This window comes from Garra rufa, chromosome 25, assembly GCF_049309525.1.
Source record: "Garra rufa chromosome 25, GarRuf1.0, whole genome shotgun sequence".
Classification (NCBI taxonomy): Eukaryota; Metazoa; Chordata; class Actinopteri; order Cypriniformes; family Cyprinidae; genus Garra; species Garra rufa.
Genome location: NC_133385.1, coordinates 22663825 through 22682605, shown reverse-complemented (window position 1 = coordinate 22682605; position 18781 = coordinate 22663825). Strand labels below are relative to the sequence as shown.

The 18781-nt window shown below is 35.0% G+C and overlaps 1 protein-coding gene across 1 annotated transcript; it reads left to right on the top strand.

The window, feature by feature from the left end:
* Positions 1-1717: 1717 nt before the first annotated feature.
* On the top strand, positions 1718-18069 carry znf277 (zinc finger protein 277). Its single transcript, XM_073832137.1, has 12 exons — positions 1718-1758; positions 4903-5113; positions 5234-5322; positions 7030-7112; positions 9364-9455; positions 10215-10325; positions 11644-11776; positions 11871-11938; positions 12023-12119; positions 12203-12245; positions 13860-14034; positions 17738-18069. The coding sequence occupies exons 1-12, from the start codon at positions 1725-1727 to the stop codon at positions 17922-17924; spliced, it is 1323 nt and encodes a 440-aa protein (XP_073688238.1). The 5' UTR covers positions 1718-1724; the 3' UTR covers positions 17925-18069.
* Positions 18070-18781: the final 712 nt, after the last annotated feature.

Sequence of the window (18781 nt, the reverse complement as noted above, 5' to 3'; positions counted from 1 at the left end):
TCTTGTTTGAAATGCCATTGCATTTAATGATACATTTACTGTAAATAGCAGATGGTTCATTAAGCTGAATTTGCAACCAAAAGGGCTGAGAGGCCAAGATTACAGTGCACGCCAGTGTGTAAATGTGTATGCATGCATTTATGTATGTGTGTGTGCCATCCCGGCTGGACTCCATCCATATTTCATGACTGATAAAGGTTTCGGTAGCTGTGTACACTTTCCAAAGAGCAGAACTGTAATATGCAGCCATTTTGCCATATTCCACTGCAATATGCTCCAGATGTGGCTTGTGGCTAATGCGAAAAAATCATTTTATCCGATTTTTCTAAATATCATTCTGCAATCTAAGCAGAGATAAACAGGGGCTTTGATGGTTGTCCCACCTTTCCTGCCCCCTCAAACTACCTTTTCTTCTTCGCTCTGACCTTCTCTCCTTCTAAGTGAAGGAATGACCAAATGTCATCCTGTTTATTTGAGCAAAGCTGTAGTGAAGGACATCACAGGAGACCTGAAGCCCATGTGAACTCCACTGTACTGCTGGACTCCTCAACTGACTTTGTGTCCATCTCTACCCGTCAGCCAATGAGAAAAGAGCAGATTCCAGACTGCTCATCTGCCAAAAACCATCCTTCAAACTGTCAGCTGCTGTCACAACAAACTTACAAAAAAATAGCAAATCAAAACAGTATTGCTGAGGTTATCATTTGACACAACTTGCCCTGAAAATTCGATGGCACTTAATATAAGCACTATTTCAAGTCATTTAGTGCATAATTCGTTTGCAAAAAGGGTGTGTGTATGTGTATGTGTATGTGTGTGTGTGTGTGTGTGTGTATAAATACAAAGAAAAAAAAGACAGATCACAGATGGAATAATAGACAAATAGACAGATGTAAAAACGTAAACAAAAATGTAATTAATAAATAAAAATACAATGTAAGCTGGAAACGCATGATGTAATAATAGATAGAAAAGAAAACGAACATGCCATTTCTCAAATAAAACAGTATTGTTTCGGTTTTAGACGTAAAATCATTTGCTCAGCAAATGAATTAGAGCGTCTGTGTGAAGGAAAACAAAAGATCAGCCTTTACTGCGGCTATTTCTTCTTATTGCTGCATATAAGGGGTATTCAAAATGACCATTCAAATTACTGAAGAAAAACAACATAAATAATTCCAATCGGATAATTAAAAAAAATTAAAATAATGAAGCACGATATGCATTAATCTGTCACTTCAATTTAAGATTTGAAATCAGCGGAAAATGATGTGACATTTCATCTGCCATCAGATTGTAGATGTCACGGCTCATTATCGCACCTGCAGCGATCTAACTTGCGTTTTATTAACGATGCGGCAATATAACGTAAATATATGACTTACCAACGCCATATTTTTCATGTTCAGTCGGTATCCACATTTTTTCCGCGTCAAGTAAAAGAAAATGTGCTATAAAACAGGGCAATTACGGCGGATACTATCCATATTGTTGTTACACAGGGTTGCACTGTATTGTTCTGAGGGCAGAGCCACAGCAGCATCCCAGATACACCACACTTCTCAGCCCTGAAGAAAAACACCATCGCCTCATGGGAGATGTAGGAAATGAATGAGAAAGCTTGGCTGGAGAACTACAACACCCATTAGCTGCATACATAGCGGCGGCTTAACTCTGATTGGTCAATGCGTCATTCTCAAGGTCACGTGATTGGGAAAACAAACATGGCCGCTCCGATGCACAACACTCATTTGACAGGTTGGTTTACCGAATTAATAATATAGGCGGATATTTTAATATTATATTGGTTTATATTTAATGTTTTGATTTTCCTAAACATGTCTGCAAACTTCGGCGACTAAGGTTAGCTATTGCAAAGTTAAAGCTATTTCTAGTTATAACAGTACGTCTGCACAAAAATTAGTACTGTAATGCAGGGTTTTTTTTCATGCTGCCTTTTTATAATAACTTATCTTCTTTTATTACTCATCTGAACTGTTGCTGGTTTAAACTTGTCTCCCAGCCCTGCAAAGCTGGTTTTCAGCTGGTCTACGTGGTCTTCCAGTTGGAAAGCAGCCAAAACCAGCAAAACTGGAAAAAAAAAAAAAGAAAGAAAAAAACATCTAAATCCAGCCTAAGCTGGGGGGTGTTTCAACAAACAAAACAAACAAGTTTACCAAATAAACCAGGCTTATTTCAGTTAGTCTGACTTATTTTGATCCATATCAAGTGACAAGAAGTCAGACTAACTGAAATAAACCTGGCTTATTTGGTAAACTTGTTTTATGAAATACCTGTCTGGTTGGCTGGTTTTAGCTGGTTTTAACTGGTTGTTCCAGCTGGTCTCCCAGTGGCCAAAACCGCTCTAAAACCAGCCTCTGACCAGCTATGGCGAGGCTGGATGACCAGCTAAAACCAGCCAACCAGTTTAGGCTGGTTTTAGCTGTTTTTTTTTTTCTTAATAGGGAGACCAGCCTAACTAGACCAGCTAAATCAAGCCAACCAGTTTAGGCTGGTTTTAGCTGTTTTTTTTTTTTTTTTTTTTTTTTTATACAGGGAGACCAGGGAGACCAGCCTAACTAGACCAGCTAAATCAAGCCAACCAGTTTAGGCTGGTTTTAGCTGTTTTTTTTTTTTTTTAACAGGGAGACCAGCCTAACTAGACCAGCTAAATCAAGCCAACCAGTTTAGGCTGGTTTTAGCTGTTTTTTGTTTTTTAACAGGGAGACCAGCCTAACTAGACCAGCTAAATCAAGCCAACCAGTTTAGGCTGGTTTTAGCTGTTTTTTTTTAACAGGGAGACCAGCCTAACTAGACCAGCTAAATCAAGCCAACCAGTTTAGTCTGGTTTTAGCTGTTTTTTTTTTCAACAGGGAGACCAGCCTAACTAGATCAGCTAAAACCAGCAAGCCATATCAGACTAGTTTAAGCTGTTTTTCTCCAGCCAGGAATAGAGTGCAAATTTTGTTGATATGGATAAACTAGCTTCTAATAGATGATCAGTGACATTTTAATGTGTTGCAAAAGCTCATTTAGAAAAGAGACAAAACAACTCATAAAGTGCACTTGGGAGCAAAAATGTATCAGGTTTTTAAAAGATAACCTGTGGTTTACATGATTCACACTGTCATTTTATGTGAATCAGCTGCTTGTTTGTGTAAAACCTGGACATCTTGTGAGGCCGTGGGATGTACGAGACAAGGGTTTCTCGCTAGCTGGAGTACTTCAGACTGCATTGATGACTCAGAATGAATTAAATGGCTTCAGACTTTTAAATCACAAGCACAGTTGCAATCGAAATTGTTCAGCCCTCCCAGAGACTGCAGTACTTTACAAATACTAGCTTTTCTGAAGACCCAGGACTGAAAATTGCATCTACAAAAGTTTGATGGCATATTAAAAGTGATAAGGTCAATAATGTAATGTTTTTGAGTTATAGGATTTTTTAAAATAACACAGCTATGTCATAACTATTCAACCCCGTTCATCATTGCTGTTTTTAATCACATATTTTCATTGTAGGGAAGAAAATTGAGCTGTTTGAATTGAATTGAAAATTGAATTGATTTTCATTGAGCTGTTACACATACATACAGTTAGCCCATGCATGTGCTGAAGATGAACAGCAAATATGGCAAAGTCAACAGAGCTCTCACAAAAGCTATAGAGAAGAAATCATATTATTATATTAGAAAGTCTAAGGCTATATGAAGATTTCCAAGACATTAAAAGTTCCTAGAGACACAGCTGGCAACCTTATTCCTTAGTTTAAAGTGTGTTGCCAGAAAACCATATGAGTGTGTTGAACAAAAAAGCACAATATCACAAAAAAAACCCTGTAATGTACAGCCAAAGACTTGCAAGATGACCCGACAAAAGGAGGAAAAACATTTCAATGCAGTTTATAAAAAGAACACTAGATAATGCATGTCATTCATGTTGAGGCATCTTGCTGAATGCCACTCTTGACTAAGAAGAACATAAAAGGCCAACTTGAACATGTTAAAATTCATTTGAATAGACCTGTGGAGTTCTGGAAAAATATTTTATGGAGTGATGTGACCAAAATGGAACTTCTTGGACCTATGGATCAACAGTATGTCAAAAAAAGAAAGAAAACCATCTCTAATGTCAAACATGGAGGTGGACCAGTCCTGTTATGGGGGTGTTTTACTGATTCAGAAAGTGGAAATCATGACTGTATGAAGGACATCATGGATTCTTTGAAATGTCTTGCCATTTTGGCAAGAATTGTGATGCCTTTGGTGCAAAGACTGAAGCTAATGATGATCAGTGGACTTTCCTGCAAGACAATCATGCCAAAGTAAACATTCAAATCTACTTATGCTTGGTTCAGAGATCAGTCATAGAATGTTCTTGAGTGGCCTGTTCAGTCTCCAGATTTAATTCTCATTGAAAATATTGGGTTGAATTTGAAGAAAGCAGTGGCAAACTAAAAACCAAAGATTATCAGTGATCTGGATCTTTTTCAGGTGAGGAATGGGCCAAGATTGTAGTAAAGAGGTGACAGAAACTTCTAAGCACTTCCAAGCAGTGTTTATTGGTGGTTTTAAAGAATAAAAGATTCTGCACCGAATTTGACTTTTGGGGGTTAATTATTTTTGAACATGAGCGTTTAGAGCCAATTTGATTTTTTTTTTTTTCATTATTCATCGACTTACATTCATAATGCATGTGTATTAATCAACTTTCTTTAACAGTGTACTGATGTCTTTGTTAAATTGTTTTCACAAAATTTTGTTCTCTGCAGCAAAATGTCTTGCAGGTTAAGGGGGTTGAATAATTTCAATTGCATTTGTGCATCAAATAAATAGAGATATGTAAATAAATAAATAAATAGAGATATGTAATTTGAGAATAACTGTTTTCTCTCATTGTTAGGTAACCAGGATTGCATACTAGAGCCGCTTTGTTTCCCTGAGCAACTGTGTGGTAGCGCATCTCTCACCTCCTCCAGCAATGGCCGTCCAGTGACCTGTGCGCTCTGTTCAGACTCTTTTCCTGCTTCCCAAAAAGACCAGCTTCTCAAGCACATGGTGTTGGATCACAAACTGGTTATCGCTGATGTCAAACTCATCGCAGACTTTCCACGGTGAGAATTCACATGATTTGTAACCTACAGGTGTCAGCATTTTTTAATGAGATGTTCATCAGAAACAATACAAATAACACAAAATTCTAAAAAATGAAAACTGTAATCATTTTGTTGCAGGTATATGTTGTACTGGAAGAAACGGTTTACAGAACAGCCCGTCACAGACTTCTGCAGTGTTATCAAGACCAACTCTGAAGGTCCTGTAGGTAAGACGCATTTGAGCTGAACAACCTTGTGTTTACATTTCATAATTTCAATTATTTGACATGGAATTTACAATACTAATACTAAAACTAATTTAAATGTACACTACCAGTCAAAGGTTTTTGAACAGTAAGATTTTTAATGTCTCTTCTGCTCACCTAGCCTGCATTTATTGAATCCAAAGTACAGCTAAAACTCTAACATTTTGAAAGATTTGTACTATTTTAAAATAACTGTTTTCTGTTTAAATGTATTTTAAAATGTAATTTATTCCTGAGATTGCAAAGCTGAATTTTTAGCATCATTACCCCAGTCTTCGGTGTCACATGATCCTTCAGAAATCATTCTAATATTCTGATTTGCTGTTCAAGAAACATTAACTATTATTATTATGTTGAAAACAGCTGAGTGGAAATTTTAAGTAGAAATCTTTTTAAAGGAGCCTTGCTAAATAAAATATTAATTTCTATTATTTCTTTTCCAAAAAAAAATATACTGACTCCAAGATTTTGAATGGTATAATGGATAATGTTACAAAAGCTTTTTATTTCAGATAAATGCTGATCTTTCTATTCTTTAAAGAATCCTGAAAAAATGTACTCAACTGTTTAAAATATTGATAATAATAATAAATGTTTCTTGAACAGAAAATCAGCATTAGAATGATTTCTGAAGGATCATGTGACACCGAAGACTGGAGTAATAATGCTAAAAATTCAGCTTTGCAATCTCAGGAATAAATTACATTTTAAAATATATTTAAATAAAAAAACAGTTATTTTAAATAGTAAAACTTTAAAATATTTTTACTGTTTTTGATGTACTTTGGATCAAATAAATGCAGGCTTGGTGAGCAGAAGAGACTTTAAAAACATTAAAATGTTTAAATCATTAAAACATTAAAATCTTACTGTCCACAAACTTTTGACTGGTAGTGTATTTAAAAGCAAACCCCTAATTATTATCTGACTTAAAACACATAAAGTCTTTATCCACCCCTTAAAATAGTGGTTTGTCAAAATTTAAAATGATACAATGTCAAAACCACAGGATTATGGGGGAATTTCATTTCATGACTATGTAAATAATATTTTTTACAATATTTCATATAAAATAATGCTTAGTATTATTGTTCCACATTTCCACTTCTCAAAACATGTAGTTTAATTCTGGACAAAAATACAACCCTGTAACTTACAAACCTGCCATTACAAATATGCCATTGTTTTTTTTTGTTTTGTTTTTTTTGCTAGTGTTAGAGGACGGGTCTTTTTTATTAAATGAATAGAAATAGAATAGAAAATGAAAGTGTTAGAGGGTCAAGTTTTTTTTTTTTTTTTTTTTTTTTCAATAAATTAAAAAACAAGTAGGTCAAATAGAAATAGAATAGCCATTGATAGTCATTTATAACCACTCATAGTTCTTAGCCATTTCTTGAAGATGGCTAAGGACTCTTTGGATTGAGTTGGGGAACAGTTAAGGTAATAATAAATGAATACTTATAAGAATAAAACTAATAATAATAAATAAAAGCTAATTCAAATTTTCATTACATACTATAATAGCATATAAATAATACTAAAATAATACAGGTCTAGAGAATAGCCCTTTAACTTAATTTAAATGTGAAGTCTAAATCTATGAAGGCCTGTTTGGATGTTGTCATTTTTAGACTCCAGTTACTAAAAAGCTGTTTTGTGTCATTTTAGAACAACAAGAGCACTACTTCCTATTGTGTGATGCTCTGCCAGAGGACAGGATCCTTAGGGAGCAGCTACAACAGAGACGACTGGTGAGTGTCTATAAAAAGACCAAGGACCTGCAACGGTCAGGTCAGGACTGCTGCTCTGGGATCAGCTCCTAACCTGTGTAACATTAGGGTATGAGTAGTAAAAACTGACAGCACAAAATACAATTAAATTAATATGTGACCCTGGACCACAAAACCAGTCTTAATTGCACAGGTATATTTGTAGCAATAGCCAAAAAATACATTGTATGGGTCAAAATGATCAATTTTTCTTTTATGCCAAAAATCATTTATTAGGTAAAGATATTTTGTAAATTCCCTACCGTAAAATATATCTAAACCTTATTTTTGATTAGTAATATGCATTGCTAAGAACTTCATTTGGACAACTTTAAAAGCGATTTTGTCAATATTTAGATTTTTATTTTTGCACCCTCAGATTCCAGATTTTCAAAATCAGACAAATATTTTCCTATCCTAACAAACCATACATCAATAGAAAGCTCATTTATTCTCAATTTAAAAAAAATTACCCATATGATTTGTTTTGTGGTCCAGGGTCACATATGCAGAAAACCTGGAATATGAGTAACACCATCATAAGAGTTTTTTTGTTTGTTTGTTTGTTTGTTTTTGAAGACTTTGTGTATTTTCTCTTTTCAAACAGTATTTTTTTAAACTAAATTGTAAATTAAAAAATGAATATTTTATTTATTTATTTATATTATTAACAAGTGCTTTTTGTGTCCTGAACTAAAGATTGGTTATAAAGATTATTTATAGATTGAAAATGTTACTGAGAGTTAAAAGATTATTGAAATGAGGTGTTCATGTCTGTCTTTCCTCAGTCATAAAGAAATTGTTTTTTGAGGAAAATGTTTCAGGATTTCTCTCCAAATAATGGACTTCTATGGTGCCCGCGAGTTTGAACTTCCAAAATGAAGTTTAAATGTAGCTTCAACGGGCTCTAAATGATCCCAGCCGAGAAAAAAGGGTCTTATCTAGCAATACGATCTGTCATTTTCTAAAAAAAAAAAAAAAAAATTGACAAGCTCTGCATGAACTCTGTGTATTTCGGTTCATGAAAGTTACGGTACGTTGAAAAACTTCCATCTCATTTTCTCCTCCAACTTCAAAATGATCCTACATCGCTGTTTTAACTTTTTTTGTAAAGGACATATGACCTTGTTTTCATGTTCACTTTGTAAACACTGGGTCGGTATTTCTGCAGCGATGACAATTTTAAAGTTGGAGGAGCAAGTGAGATGGGAGTTTTTTGACATACCCTAAACAGGAATACACAGAGTTAATGCAGAGCTAGACAAGACAAGCATTTGAGGTTAAAAGGTATATCAATTGTAATTTTTTTTTTAGAAAATAACCGATCGTTTTGCTAGATAAGACCCTTTTTCCTCGGCTGGAATTGTTTAGAGCACTTTGAAGCTGCATTTAAACTGAATTTTGGAAGTTCAAACTCTAGGGCACCATAGAAGTCCACTATATGGAGAAAAATCCTGAAATGTTTTCCTCAAAAAACATAATTTCTTTACGACTGAAGAAAGACATGAACATCTTGGATGACAAGGGGGTGAGTACATTGTCTGTAAATTTTTGTTCTGGAAGTGAACTACTTTAATATTTAAGTATAAAGTATTTTGTAAAAAAAAAAAAAAAAAAGCTGAAATACAGTTTCTGTGTAGCTGTAAAAAAAAAAAAAAAATTTGTGTTGTCAAAAATTCCACAATGGTTACGTACCTGGAAGCACTGACGAAACAATTAACCCAGTGTTCAATGAGAAGCCCAATCCCCACTCTCCCCCCCAACCCAGATTGATATTGCAGAGATATTATGAGTCAACATTATCATCTCACACACATTTCATCTCAGGCAAAAATCTGCGATTGTGGTTGCTAGGCAACCAGCGTTCTCAGCACCTCTGCAGTGGGCTCTGCAGTGTGGCGACCAGCTGTTTAACAGTGCAGCTGTGACCTTTCTCAATCATTCGGTGACACGCCGCACGTCGATGAAACTCGAGCTGAGAGGATTAGCACTGTTTATTAAAAACAAATCATTCACAGATTGCGTCTGGGATAATTATTGATGATTATGGCAATCGAACAGCGGGTTTTCGGAAAATGCAGAATGATAAAAACACGGCACACTGCGATTCATGGCAATTATAAATATTGTTTATAGACTCACAATAATTATGTAACCACTTTTATAATGTGTACTACAATGATGTCTTACAATGCTAGATACGTCTGTAATGAAGTTTGATATATTTTGATAGGAGGAAGTTCTGGATCAGCAGCAAAAAGAGAGAGATGATACAACATTCCATCGCTCATGTATGTTCTGCAATGAGGAGTTTACTGGAAACAGGTGACTAACAACTGTCATTTGCATTGAAAACTCATTTGATGAATTGATTCTAATTCTAGAATCATAATTTTCTTAAAAATCTTGATGTGAAAATGTTCACCCAAAAATGAAAAGTCTGTCATTAATTACTCACCCTCATGTCGTTCCAAACCCATAAGATCTTCATTCATCTTTAGAACACAAATTAAGATATTTTTGATGAAATCTGAGAGCTTTCTGACTCTATAGAGTAAAACATTTCACAATATTACTGCTTTTGCTGTATTTTGGTTTAAATGAATGCAGGCTTTGTGAGCAGAAGAGACTTCTTTAAAAAACATAAAAAATCCCACTGTTCAAAAACTTCTGACTGGTAGTGTATATAATACTAAATAATACTTTTTAAATTATTTACTAATTTATAATAAATTTAACGTGGGACATCTGCAAGGCCATGCAGCTCAATTTGTTAAGGATATCGATTTCAAACTCTAAATCATACCAAGGTGAACGCCTTACTCATGAATATTAATTAGCTCATTTGACTGAAGGCCTAGGCAGATTATGTTGTGTCAGAGTAAACTCATTCATATTCATGAATACAGTTTTGTCTATATAGCGACGTCACAAGCCACCCATCTTTGGCCCTCCACTCTGACACTCATCTAGGCCACTATTTTTACTTAATATTTTATGATGTGTGTTTTGTAACTCACAGTAGCAAACAGCACTGCATATTGATTTAAAGGGCTGCATTTGTGCACTGTGGTGTCACTGCAGGTCTTCACTGCTGAATCACATGGCTAAAGAACACTCTTTCAGCATCGGTCTGCCTGACAACGTCGTCTACTGCAATGAGTTCCTCGACACTCTGGAGTGGAAGCTGGAGAAGTGAGTGTTTAAGATTTTGCTACAAATCTATCTAACTATCTCTTTATAGTATTAAATAATAAAAGGAAAAGAAAGGAAAGGAGGTGATGTGAGGCCAAGTATGGTGACCCATACTAGGGGTTTGTGCTCTGCATTTAACCCATCCAAGTGCACACACACAGTAGTGAACACACACCCGGAGCAGTGGGCAGCCATTGCTGCGGCGCCCGGAACGCAGTTGGGGTTTCGGAGCCTTGCTCAAGGGACTCACCTCAGTCGTGGTATTGAGGGTGGAGAGAGCGCTGGTATTTCACAATCCCTGCCGGACCTGAGACTCGAACCTGCAACCTTTGGGTTACAAGTCCGACTCTCTAACCATTAGGCCACATTCCACATATAATACATTCTGCATGCAATACTACACACATATACACTAGATAGATAGATAGATTTTAATAGTCAAAGCCTTATTACAAATTGAAAAAAATTAAAATTAAGATGGTGAAGGTATGAACGCCCTCTTTTGGTGCTTGCAGTCATTGCATTACTCCCAAATCACCAGAAAAGGTTAGTTTTTGTTTTAGTGATAGATGCAAAAATAAAACATCATAAAGGCATAACAAAAGTTATTTTAAACTCTGTATTTTTGAAGTATAAAGTAATTTTGTTGTAGTATATATGCAAGTTTTTCTATAAATTATTGAACCCACTAACTGAAAATTTGTTTTTATTAAAGCAACACTAAGTAACTTTTCCCTCAACGCTCCCTCTACAGGTTGGAAGCGGAATTGTCAACACTAAAGAGTTGTTTTTACCTTAAAATAATGTTTCCGAACTCGTTTCAGTGGTTCATCAACTCATGACAGGGTGAAACAGCACTTTTGTATTCGCTTTGCGACCCTCTATCGGCCATAACAGCACTATGTAAGTTTGGGTCGTCGGGTCGCGGTTCTGTAGTTCAAATGAGACTACAAATGTGACTTGCTTTACGGCAGGCTTCACCAAAGGTTTTCATACTTATAAAGTCATACAACATACTCTACCTTGTCACTGGACCTTGTTATTTCCAAAGCCGGTCCTGGATAGCCTCCAAACAAATAACGTGCATGTGACGCCACGGTAGGCTAAATTATTTACGACAGCGGTAATGGACAATTCCGCTTCCAACCTGAAGAGGGAGCGTTGAGGGAAAAGTTACTTGGTGTTGCTTTAATGAATTCATTCTGAGGATTTTTCAAGCAAATTACTTTGGACCATTTTCCCACAATATTTTCTCACTATTAAGCATAATGTTTACAATAACTAAAACTATTATCAATATATTATTATTTTTATATAGCATGCAGTGTCTGTACTGTGAGAAAACATTCAGGGACAAAACCACCTTGAAAGATCACATGAGAAAAAAGCAGCATCGACGAATAAATGCCAGAAACGACAACTACGATCGCTTCTATGTCATCAATTACCTGGTATGTCCATGTTTTGGTTTGTATGTTTCTCATGAATGAAGTAAATAAAACAATATTTCACCGTTTACACTGTTGTGCTGTTTTAATGTCGCAGGAGTTGGGGAAGACATGGGAGGAGGTGCAGTCTGAGGATGACAGGGAGCTCTTTGAAGACGAAGATGAGTAAGGCCTTTATATTTTTACTCTGAAGATCACATTTTCATTCCACGTTTTATTCTCCTTTCTGATCTTCTACACTATCTGCAGCGATTGGTCAGATTGGCAGGCTCATCCCGTGTGTGCCGTGTGTCTGTTTTGCGATCAGCAAGCGGAGACGATGGAGAAAATGTACAAACACATGGAGGTATGGAGGTCGCAATTATATTTGAACGTTTTCAATGCATTTTTAAATCAGTGTTAATACTAACATGATTTTCGTTTCTCTAGGAAACTCACGAATTTGACCTGCACAAATTAAAAACAGACTTAAGTGAGTATAACTGCGGAAAACTGACCTGTTTTTGACCACAGAGGGTCTTAAATAGAGCTGAAAATCTAAAAAAAATACTGTTTTTTTTTTTGAAAGAGTATCGATAATTAAATTCCCAGAATTGATTAGTCTAGCCTTGTTTTCATTTAATGAAAAGAAGCATTGCAACACACCTCCCTTCAATAAATCGCAATAAGCTTTGTTACTTTTGATGTGAAACAATCAAAAGTCCATTTTATTTCAGTATTTACAGAACAATTTGCAAAAATGTACAGATAATTTACTCACCCCCTTGTCATCCAAGATGTTCATGTCTTTCTTTCTTCAGTCTTGAAGAAATTCTGTTTTTTGAGGAAAACATTTTTCTATTATATGGATTTCTCTCCATATAATAGATTTCTATGGTGCCCCCGAGTTTGAAAAGAGAGAAATTCGGAAATGTTTTCCTGAAAAAAGAAAGACATCTCGTATGACAATGGGGTGAGTACATTATCTGTACATTTTTGTTCTGGAAGTGAACTACTCTTTGAATGTCTCCTCTGCTTTAAAAACAGTTTCAGCACGGAATAAACATGAATAAACATCTGAAGGGATGTTAAAAGAAAGAATGCAACTTACTGAAATCAGTATCCTGTCTCAAGTAATCACTAAATCAGGGTTCCAACTGCACAAAGACATCAGTATAACAGCTTGTAAACAATATGTTATGCAAAATCACATTTACTTCAGGAAAAAAACACATTCGGTGACCATAAACTCATTAGTCAGTTAGAAAAATGAACTCTAGAGAGGAGCATCTTGCTAAATATATACACCATTTAACATATTATTCACTGTAATTTTTACTGTTCTTCAGTGTATATGTTTGAATAAATTCATCAAGTTTTTATGACAGCCATCATTTAAATGTTTATATTTCAAAAAACGAATTGGAGTAGAAATATGTGACCCTGGACCACAAAACCAGTCTTAAGTCGCTGGGGTATAGTTGTAGCAATAGGCAAAAATACATTGTATGGGTCAAAATTATAGATTTTTCTATTATGCCAAAAATCATTAGGAAATTAAGGAAAGATCATGTTGTATGAAGATTTTTTGTAAAATTCCTACTATAAATATTAAAATGTAATTTTTGATTAGTAATATGCATTGTTAAGAACTTAATTTGGAGAACTTTAAAGGTGATTTTCTCAATATTTTGATTTTTTTGCACCCTCAGATTCCAGATATTCAAATAGATGTATCTCGGTCAAATATTGTCCTATCCTAACAAATCATATATCAATAGAAAGCTTATTTATTGAACTTTCATATGATGTATACATCTCAGTTTTGTAAAATTTAACCTCAGACTGGTTTTTGTGGTCCAGGGTCACATATAATTGTAACTTATGTATTATAAAAACTTAATTGAGTGCAATTTAGGCGTTTGTATATAAATCAGTTTTTCTAACCTTCAGTATTATAGTAATGTAGCACTGACTCTCGTGTATATTTTACAGCATTAGTTATATCAACAATAATCATCATTAAATTGAATCGAATCGGAATTCAAACCGAATTTGTGTCAAAACCTAGCCCTAGTCTTTAATGTCATATGTGTTGTTTGTCCAGGCCTGAAGTTTTACCAGCAAGTGAAACTAGTGAATTACATCCGGCGTGAGCTCCACCAGTGTCGCTGCTACTGCTGTCAGGAGAAGTTTGAAAGCAAAGAGGAACTAGTGCAACACCTGGTTAACACAGGTCATGTGATGCGGCTGCCTGAGGTCTCGCACTGGGACCAGCCACAGTAAGTTTGACATCTTCACATCACCTTTTTGTAATTCAATCGAGTTTCCATCTGGACAATTAAAAATTATTTGAGGTTATTTATTTTCGTTATTTATTTTATATATTTTTTTTATGTTAATAACCATTAGGCATATCTGTAATTTAAAAACTAAATCATTTTAAATATTATATAGACTTTGGGTATGGAAGCCCATTTCCACTACTGAATAATAAAAAAAAAGTTGACTTATCTCACAATTCTGACTTTTTTTCTTAGAATTGTGTGATATAAACACACTTTTCTCGCACTTGAGTTTCTATCTCGTAATTCTGACTTTAAAACTTACAGAATTTACTTTTTATCTCACAATTGTGACTTTTTTCTTAGAATTGCGTGATTATAACGCACACTTTTCTTGCAGTTGAGAGTTTATATCTTGCAATTCTGACTTTATAACTTACAATTGTGATTTTTTTTCTCAGAATTGTGTTATAAACTTGCAGTTGCGTGTTATAAAGTCAGAAATTCTGAGAAAAAAAGCCATAGTTGCGAGATATAAACTCACAATTCCGACTTTCTGACTTACAATTAGAGCCCGACCGATAAAGGATTTTGAAGGCCGATACCGATACAAATATTTCTTGGTTTTAAAATCCGATATTCCAATATATTGGCCGATATTTTTTATTATTATTTTTTTTTCAGAAACGCGCAACAAAACATTAACAGATTTCCCTAACATAATATGATAATGCATTTTTAAAAGAAACTTGTTTCTTTTATTGTCACAACAGAACAGAGGAACATCAAAATATATTAAAGTTCTGATAAATAAAATGTATAAATATAAACTTAAGATATGAAACGTAAAGTCCTTTGAACAAAAACACAAAAACAACAACAACCAAATCAAAGTTACCAGTTTTAAAAGACTTGGTAAGCTTCATAAATATAACTTTGAATAGGTCTGGAGACAGATTCTGTTAAGTTCTGATTAATAACAACAACAGCAAAATATAAATTGCTAACAGTATTTGAGGTAGTGTACTGAATTAGTCAATCCTCAATATCTCCAGTCCAGCAGAGGCAGGTTTTACTACAAGAATAGTTATTTGTAGTTATTTATGAGTATTCACTAAAATAATATTGTCACAATGGAACAGAGGAACATCAAAATATATTAAAGTTCTGATAAATAAAATGAATAAAAATAAGCTACCTTATAATTACAATGTCAGCTTGCTTATCCCTTTACCTGCACTTTTTAAATTCTTTCCACCAAGCTACATCAAACCATTTTCAATCATCAGTTGCTGCCTGCCTTCTAAAACCTACTATTTAGCGATCTAAATCCATTTTGTGACTCGTTAATTCTCCGGCTGAACGACAGTCTGCAACGCACACTTGGCGTCATTGGATTTCACACACGTGTAAATGAAAAGCGAACTTTTATGCACAAGCTACGTTTCGGTTTGATACTAAATCTGTTTATGCTGGTGCTCATATGTGCATAAACACCACTGACCCTTACAAGATCCACCTCTATGGTTAAGCATTCATTATAAAACACTCACAGGACGTTCATTTTGAAATCTATGCAAATATTTTAACATTTCACGCAAAAATACTATGGATCAGAGCCGCGAAATCATGAATAGTTTGTGAATCAACAGAGGACTTATGCGTGCCTTATGTACGACTCGGGACTAAAACATCCGTCCCTTGCAGATCTCTAAGATCAAGTTTGCGTGCAGCGCTAGCTTTGTCTTCGGTTTTTACAAAGTGTAGCCACACTTTTGAGCAATTCACGCGATCCATCTTGTACTAGACTGATATGTTTACATTACCACACAAGGTCCTGGCAGATTGCACGCGCGGAAGGTCCTGGTAGATCACTAGATGAAAAAATGCACCCAGGAATCGATAAGAGGAATCGAAATGTTTATTTTATAACAAGTATCCGATTCCCAACCCTACCATGAACACACTTCACCAATGATCTCACTCGCGGATAACTGTCTCTCTCTGCCCGACTCTGGCTGGATCAGCAGGCTGCAGGATGTGTGGCGCGTTATACACGAGTGTTGCCAACAGGGACAGTGTAGAGTGCCCTCTGGTGGACAAACTATACAACGCAAACAATCATGATATGGTTAAAGGGTGTTTCGTCCGGTTTTTTTTAAATATTCATTTATCGGCCATTATAAATGCCGATACCGAATAGTTTGGAAAATGCCTAATATCGGCCGATAATATCGGCCCGCCGATATATCGGTCGGGCTCTACTTACAATTGTGACTTTTTCTCAGAACTGTGTTATAAACTTGCAATTGCGAGCTATAAAGTCCAGTTTTGAGGGGAAAAACAGACTATGTTTTCAGAATTAGGAGTTTATATCTCACAATTCTGACTTAACTTGCAATTGCGTGTTATAAAGTCAGAATTGCAAGATAAAAACTTGCAATTCTGAGGAAAGTCACAGTTGCGAGAGATAAACTCACAATTCTGACTTTCTAACTTACAATTGTGACTTTTTTCTCAGAATTGTTATAAACATGCAATTGCGAGTTTTAAAGTCAAATTTTGAGGGAAAAAAAGAGACTATGTTCTCAGAATTGCGAGTTTATATCTCACAATTCTGACTTAACTTGCAATTGCGTGTTATAAAGTCAGAATTGCAAGATAAAAACTCGCAATCCTGAGAAAAAAAGTCATAGTTGCGAGATATAAACTCACAATTCTTTCTAACTGCGAGTTTTAAAGTCAAATTTTGAGGGAAAAAAAGACTATGTTCTCAGAATTGCAAGTTTATATCTCACAATTCTGACTTAACTTGCAGTTGCGTGTTATAAAGTCAGAAATTCTGAGAAAAAAAAAACATAGTTGCGAGATATAAACTCACAATTCTGACTTTCTGACTTACAATTGTGACTTTTTCTCAGAATTGTGTTATAAACTTGCAATTGCATGTTATAAAGTCCAATTTTGAAGGGAAAAAAGACTATGTTTTCAGAATTGCGAGTTTATATCTCACAATTCTGACTTAACTTACAATTGCGTGTTATAAAGTCAGAATTGCAAGTCATAGTTGCGAGATATAAACTCACAATTCTGACTTTCTAACTTACATTTGTGACTTTTTCTCAGAACTGTGTTATAAACTTGCAATTGCGAGCTATAAAGTCCAGTTTTGAGGGGGAAAAAAGACTATGTTTTCAGAATTAGGAGTTTATATCTCACAATTCTGACTTAACTTGCAATTGCGTGTTATAAAGTCAGAATTGCAAGATAAAAACTTGCAATTCTGAGAAAAGTCACAGTTGCGAGAGATAAACTCACAATTCTTTCTAACTTTACAATTGTGAATTTTTCTCAGAATTGTGTTATAAACTTGCAATTGCGAGTTTTAAAGTCAAATTTTGAAGGAAAAAGAGACTATGTTCTCAGAATTGCAAGTTTATATCTCACAATTCTGATTTGACTTGCAATTGCATGTTATAAAGTCAGAATTGCAAGATAAAAACTCGCAATCCTGAGAAAAAAAGTCACAATTGCATTGTCGTAAAACGTTGCAATTACCTTTTTTATTTTTTATTCAGTGGCAGGAACGGGCTTCCATATCTGGGCATCAGAATGAGCAGAAAACCAAAAATATGCAAATATAAAAAGTACACTGTAAAGAAAAAAAGTGTTTATAAAATATAATGTGCTGTTTTTCCAGATACTACTTTCCTACTTACGAGAACGATGCTCTTCTTACCGCTCTGTCGGACAGCGAAAGTGAATCTGAGGGTCCAAATCCCAGCTCTGGAGTTCCTGTTATTGCTGAAGACATTTCGAACCTCAAGGTTATAAAACAGACCAGTGTACTTAATAAACTGCTCAAAGACAGGGATGGCTCCAACTGACGATGAGGGACACCCAGAGAATTATGTTCCTGTTGTGCTGTTCCTATGTGAAAATGAATATGTTGAGATTAATAATGTGACTCCTCATTTCTATTCATGTGGGTTATGAAAACAGTCAAATAAACTTGTACTTATGTAAATATGCCATCAGTTGATCAGTGGAAATACCAAATTTAAAGGATTGACTTGTAATAACCTTTTGTTTGGAAAATGTTGGCTTGTGGCTGACAGGGTGTAGCGGCACTGTAAGTATTAACATTTATTTTAATAAAGATCTTGTCAGAGAAGTCTACACACAACACATAAGCAAACTGTCATATCAATACACAGGTCTATTAACACTAAATATTATAAATTATTAAGAAATTTTAAAAACAAGGTCAAGAATAGGAATATTAAGTCAAAATATAGTGCAAGTTACAAAATACTGATTTATATATTAAAACATAAATTTAATATACTTTTTTATAATGTACACTAAATATAATGTATAATTATATATATATATTAGTGGTGGGCCGTTATCGGCGTTAACGTGCTGCGTTAACGTGAGACTCATATCGCGCGATAAAAAAAATATCGCCGTTAATCTATTCTCAAAGTTGGGTTGGGAGCTGGGTCTAAACTACGCAAGATATGATGACTTTAACCTTGATATTTTAGCGCGGATGACGTATATCTAGTTGAATTGCAATGTAGGGGGCGACAACGAGTCTTCAACTTCTGTGAAATGACCACATCAAATGAGACGCGCCGACATGGATGCAGTTATGAAGCCGCTTCAGGGCAGGTGCGTGCGTTGCTAGACCCTTTTTACTGTGCCCCAGTAAAATCTCAAGTTTGAGTTATAATTTACT

Coding starts and splice junctions, on each gene's coding strand:
- znf277 (XM_073832137.1), top strand. CDS start 1,725: ATGGCCGCTCCGATGCACAACACTCATTTGACAG. Junction 11,777..11,870: donor TCTATGTCATCAATTACCTG/GTATGTCCATGT, acceptor TTAATGTCGCAG/GAGTTGGGGAAGACATGGGA. Junction 12,120..12,202: donor AAATGTACAAACACATGGAG/GTATGGAGGTCG, acceptor TCGTTTCTCTAG/GAAACTCACGAATTTGACCT.